This window comes from Morone saxatilis, unplaced genomic scaffold (assembly GCF_004916995.1).
Source record: "Morone saxatilis isolate NCDOM2014 unplaced genomic scaffold, NCSU_SB_2.0 Contig18, whole genome shotgun sequence".
NCBI lineage: Eukaryota > Metazoa > Chordata > Actinopteri > Moronidae > Morone > Morone saxatilis.
This window is the reverse complement of record NW_023339740.1, coordinates 13,644,611-13,650,467: the sequence shown is the minus strand read 5'-3', so window position 1 is coordinate 13,650,467 and position 5,857 is coordinate 13,644,611. Positions and strand designations below refer to the sequence as shown.

At 39.8% G+C, this 5,857-nt stretch overlaps 1 protein-coding gene across 1 annotated transcript in view; it reads left to right on the top strand.

Moving 5' to 3' along the window:
- Nucleotides 1-5,857, top strand: part of gata2b (GATA binding protein 2b) — an 8,864-nt gene that overhangs the window by 1,648 nt on the left and 1,359 nt on the right. The window contains exons 4-6 of the mRNA XM_035661110.1: nt 29-480; nt 2,244-2,389; nt 4,999-5,124. Coding sequence (XP_035517003.1) covers nt 29-480; nt 2,244-2,389; nt 4,999-5,124 — 724 coding nt within the window. The remainder of the gene's footprint in view (nt 1-28; nt 481-2,243; nt 2,390-4,998; nt 5,125-5,857) is intronic.

The following is a 5,857-nucleotide window of genomic DNA, read 5'->3' as shown; positions in this document are numbered from 1 at the left end:
GGGCCGTCAGCCCCTTCAGCAAGCCCAGCCTGCACCACCACGGCTCCGCGTCTCCCGGCGGCCTCTCCGCAGTCTACCCGTGCAGCAGCAACTCAAACACGGTCTCCGCGTCCTCGTTAACGCCGCCGTCCCACTCCAGCCCCCACCTGTACACTTTCCCCCCAACGCCACCAAAGGACGTATCGCCGGACCCGGGGGCCGCGTCTCCCTCCGCCACCAGAATGGACGAGAAGGAATCTATCAAATACCAAGTGTCGTTAACGGATGGGATGAAGATGGAGGGCTCCAGTCCGCTGAGGAGCAGCTTGGCCTCCATGAGCGCTCAGACCCCCTCCACCCATCACCCCATACCGACATACCCCACCTACTCTCTTCCAGCGGCGCATGAGTACGGCAGCAGTCTGTTTCACCCAGGCAGCCTGCTGGGACCATCACCCGGATTCAGCCACAAGAACAAAGGCAAGACACGGTCCTGCACCGGTGAGTCTACTGGAAACACACCAGAGACCAGCCCCAGAATAAAACACATTAAATGGGAAAATATTCAGACAGTATTTGGACTGTCTGTGAGTTTATGTGACGGTGTTATCATAGGTCTGATCTATATAGAGTCCGTGGCAATTGAACTAAAGCCTATACTCTCAGAAAATAACAAAGTAACTTAATACACTTTTAAAATGTCCCGGGGCACTCTGGAAATAATATTTGTGCATCTGTGGCACAACGATGAGTTTATTGGCCCCACAGTGCAGCTTTAAAACATTTATAACTCATATTATATTACTATATTAACAAATTACTATAAAATGATTATTTAATCATCACTGACAATGTGCACACAAACATACAATTATTATAATCGTTTATGAATCTTAGCCTATAAAAGCAGATCTATAAGATTATTATCACACGACTTTCAACAAGTCCGTAAAATAATCAAAGAAAAGAACATTTTAATTATTTAAAGGAACAATTCAACAATTTATCAGTAAAACAAAAAATCGTAATGAGAACCGTTTTGTGAAATGCAGCCTGTCAGGAGTGATAGCCTATTATCCTGTTACATTAACACATTTACTATTTTAATTTATAACAGCCTGTGAAAGTCATTTATAGCCTATATTCCAAACGTAACCAGATTAATTAATGCCTTTTGATGTCCTGTATATGAGCTTAAAAACATCCAGCCTGTGGTAATGTGCAGGCCGTGATTGAAGCATCATCAAGCTTCTTTATTTTTCCGGTGTATCCGAATAAATAATAACACTATATATTTTTTTTCAATAAATGCTTTAAGGGGCCCGAGCCTGCACTCGACAGTCCTTAAACACGCAGCGACTTTGATAATCCTCTTTTGTTAACCGTGACTCTGTAATTAGGCCTGATCTGGCTGCAGCAACAGTGAACTGGATCCAGACCAGAGGTGTGAAAGGAAGATCCGCAGGCGCACAGAGCCAAAACCTCAGTATTTAGGCTATGAGTCGCTTCTCTGTTACATAAGACATTAATACATTGTCCTGATTGTTATTTGATTACAGAGCAGGAGACTCCCATCTTAAGCCTGATTGTGTTTAACCAGTTTATTAACAGGGATATAGTGGAGGGTGACCTAAACTCTATCTGAATAACTTTATTAAAATTAAAGCTGAAATATTAACTGGCTGCAAAATATATTATAACTTAACTATATGATATTGATTGTTGTTATTAAGTTAAAAACATATTTTCTAAAAAATATTGAGCAATTTTTTTTTGTCTTTAATGGTTGTTTGCCTGGAAGGTTCAACTCAACTCTACTCATTTATTAAAGTGGGATTAAATGGCTCTGTTTTTTAAAAATAAAATACATATTTTTCACCATCAGGTTGTTTTACAGCTTTGACGCATTGGTGTTGAACTGATGTTTCAGAGAGGCTGACAGGGAAATGTAGTTATGATAAACTTTTAGCTGGTTTCAAGAGTCACTTTTTATTCCAGTATACAACATGCCGACACTGTTTGTTTCGCTTTACTCTCACACACAAAGAGTAGTTAAATAAATATATATTCATCAATAATTGAAGGTGTTGTTTGTGGAAATACAATAGCTCAATAGAAAAACAAGATCTGATGTACAAAATGAATTCAGAAAGTATTTGTAAACATTTTGCAGTTTGGTGACAGTACAGAAGCTTCATAGATCAAGAAGCAGCAGGGATATTAGGGATTAAATCTGACAAATGTCACTGTGTGTTCTTCTTCAGAGGGCCGTGAGTGTGTAAACTGTGGAGCCACCTCCACACCCCTGTGGAGACGTGACAGCACCGGACACTACCTGTGCAACGCCTGCGGGCTGTACCACAAGATGAACGGCCAGAACAGACCACTCATCAAACCCAAACGCAGACTGGTGAGTTCCATCAGTATAAAAGAGAAAGAGAGAGAGAGAGAAAGAGAGAGGTAGTGAATGTGTGTGTGTGTGTGGAGGTGGCAGTAAATAAAAGGAGTGTAAGGTGGAGTAAGAGGGGAGGGGGGAGGTACAATTGCAGGAAAGTTATATTTTCCCAATCAGTTTCCAGGAATTGTGTGTCTCGCTCACCTCTTGCTCCTTCAGCTCAGGCTGTTAGCAGAGTTCGACTATCTGTGTTGTTTCTGTTATCATTATTACTGCTACTTCTGATACTGTCATTGATAGCAGCACCAGAACCTCATCCCTCATAACAACACAGGGCCTCGCTGACAGTTTATGGCTCATAATGCTGCTGTGTTTTTTTTAAATTTTATTTGTAGGGCTAGGTTTGTTTTTGACATGTGGACAGCAGAGCATCACTGTCCTACAAAAACCATGTGTCAGTTCTTTTCAAATAAACTGAAGGAGTAAGTGTTTTCTTTTGGGATTGAGGAAATTCTCCATCTTCTTAAGTTATAATACACCATTAAAAAGCCATTGGATTGTGTGAAAATGCTTTGTCACAAAGCTGGAAACATCATGAAAAGCTGACATTCTGGAGATAACATAAGCGTGAGTCTGTCTCAGTGTAAAAGGGACAAAGCAGCTTGGGAGTTTAAGTCAGACATTTCCCATCATGACCTGCTTCTAACATCAGTGTTGCTCGGAGTAGGTCAGCCAGCCCCAACTTCATGTCACACTCATCCTACAAATAATGTTTCAACACATAAACCATTGTTCAGAAATTAAATACCATATATGGGGAGTTTTAAAGGCTGAAGTGTAATTTTATTTAAATGCTTCATCAAGTAGCCTATAATATAAACTCTTTTAAAAAATAATTGCATAATCATTTTCGTATTTTTTGGACTTTGGCTGCTAAAATAACAACTGACATAAAATAATTATTCATAATCATTTCAAAGTAAAGTGACATGTTTGCAGCCTCAGTGTGTTAATGTAACCTTGTGCACCAGTAGTGTTTGTAGTCGTGTAATGGAAGCAGCTATGAAATGAAGATAGTATTTGCAGAGTCAACAGACGCTGACCATTAAATCAGTAATAGCCAAATCGCAAACCGCAGTGCCCCAGCACCTATATGCAAAGCTTTTAAATTGTTTTATTTTGAAGGACTCCTTTAATCTCATATGCAAACGCACGACGAAAGTGCGCAACTTCTCACTCACTGAAGGATAAATGCAACCCGTGAGCAAAGTGTTATAGTCTACTTTATCCCAGAGGACATTATTTAGCGAATATTGTGATTATAATTTACTCAACTATGACATTTGTTAGTTTAGTTAGTTTAATATAAAAGCATTTTTTATTCACCTGACTGGAGTCAGTCTGTTGACGCATGTTGTGAGTCTGCATCGCTGCGACAAACGAGTCTAAATCTATTCGATACTGACCTGTAGACCACGTATGCAAACAACTGTCTGCTTCACACAAAATATACGAGCATTTATTTGTGCGTCAAATAGGTGTAATAGCTCATACAGCCGTATATCAGGCCTGGTTTCCGTGGGGCTCGGCCGGAGCTCGCAGCGCTCCAGAGCGCCTTATGTTCAGTGGCAACAGCAGCCTTCCAGTTGTTTCCTATCCGGATATCTGACCGGTCCAGATAAAGCAGCGGGACCAGCGCCTGTTTCCTCCTGCGGCCTCCTAACTATAGGACTCAGACCTCATTTCATAGTGGTCAAGCTCTCCGGCCATGAGGAGAGAAACTGCAGCACAGTTAAAAAAAAAAAGCGCATTGGGAAAGTTATGGAAGCTGATGTAATAGGACACCACTGTAGGGCAACAAAGGCCCCACAAAACAATTATTACAGAGAAAATAATTAATGTTTTGTTATAGATAAAAGGCTACATTTATTAGAACATTTTGACTGAGGGTTTCCTACAGTGGAAATAGACTCAGTTAAAAGCATGAAATAGTCAGGTGTATAGAATCCATCAGGACTGTCATAAGATTCCTCACTCATCATTTTAAACTAGTTAAGGAAAGAGCTTTTTGCATGTGAACTGAGCATTTGAAATAACAAATATGCTGTATCAAATTAACATCCACATAAATGTGACACCTTGTTTATACATTTTCATTTGAATTCTGTTTAAAACATTGAGGAGGTAACTCCCACAAATGTCTACAAATATGTCACCTAGAGCTGCAACTGATGAGTTGATTAATTGATTTGTCACAGAAAATAATTTTTTTGAAGTAAAAAAGTAAAGGATTTCGATGTGAATATTTTATGGTCTTCTTGCTCTTCTATGATTTTAAACTGAATATTTTGTGGTTTTGGACTGTTGGTCCGTGGCCACTGGGAACTTTTAAAGGGCATTTTTCAATTTTTTTTTTCAAGTTTTATAAGCCAGATCATGAACCTATTAATTAGAAAAATGTGTAACTTGTGGCCCTCATGTAATGAAACCAATCAGTAGAAATAAGAGTTAAACTAATCTCATACATTGTACTGTACTGAGATATATTCTTACGTATCCTTAAACTGACCTCTGCTGTGTCTGTTTAGGCTGCTGAGCTCTAATCAAAGCTTATTTTTCCACAGTCTGCTGCCAGACGAGCAGGAACCTGTTGTGCTAACTGTCAGACGACCACCACCACACTCTGGCGGCGCAATGCTAATGGAGACCCGGTGTGCAATGCCTGCGGCCTCTACTATAAACTGCATAACGTAAGTCTTTGAATGCTGATCGGCAAGTTAGGCCCTTACAAAGCCAACAGGGTCAAGTAGACGGGAAGTAGGCAGGCAGGTTACACTGATTGTTGAGGGATAAGAGAGAGAGGGAGAGAGGAGAAAGAGAGAGAGTAAGGGTTGTTTTACTCTCAGACACTGTTGGACTCATTGGTGTTTTCTTTCTTTGTGCTTTATTGTTTCCATGGTAGGCGTAATCCCCTTGAGAGTCACAATGGTGGGACTGTTGTTGAGTGGGACTGCCATAAGGCCAGTCTCCTTATGAATAGCATTAAGGCTGGAGGCATCAAAATTGGGGATGTATATTTTTAAAGCATGAATGAGATGATATTCTATATTTCTTATTGTCAACAAATCCTATTAAAAGACGATGAAAAGCAATAAATGAATGAATGAATGAATTGAACTCTCTAACATGTATTGTCTGTGATGCCTGATATAACTTACTCCTCTGTGCCATGAGCTCCATTGTTGACCAAAAACCATTAAAAACACATCAGTGAGCCACACACACTGTGCTGGTGCCAGAAATACAAACCAGAGCATGAAATGTGTATTAATCCGGAGCTGAAAATAGTCCCCAATAAATGCATTATTTACTCTGGCTTACTTTGAGTAACATTTGCTTCAAACAGTGCCCGGCTGTTTTAATTCAATTATTTAGCCTTTAAAATTTTTTAAATATACACGTGTAACACATTTTTAAAGATTT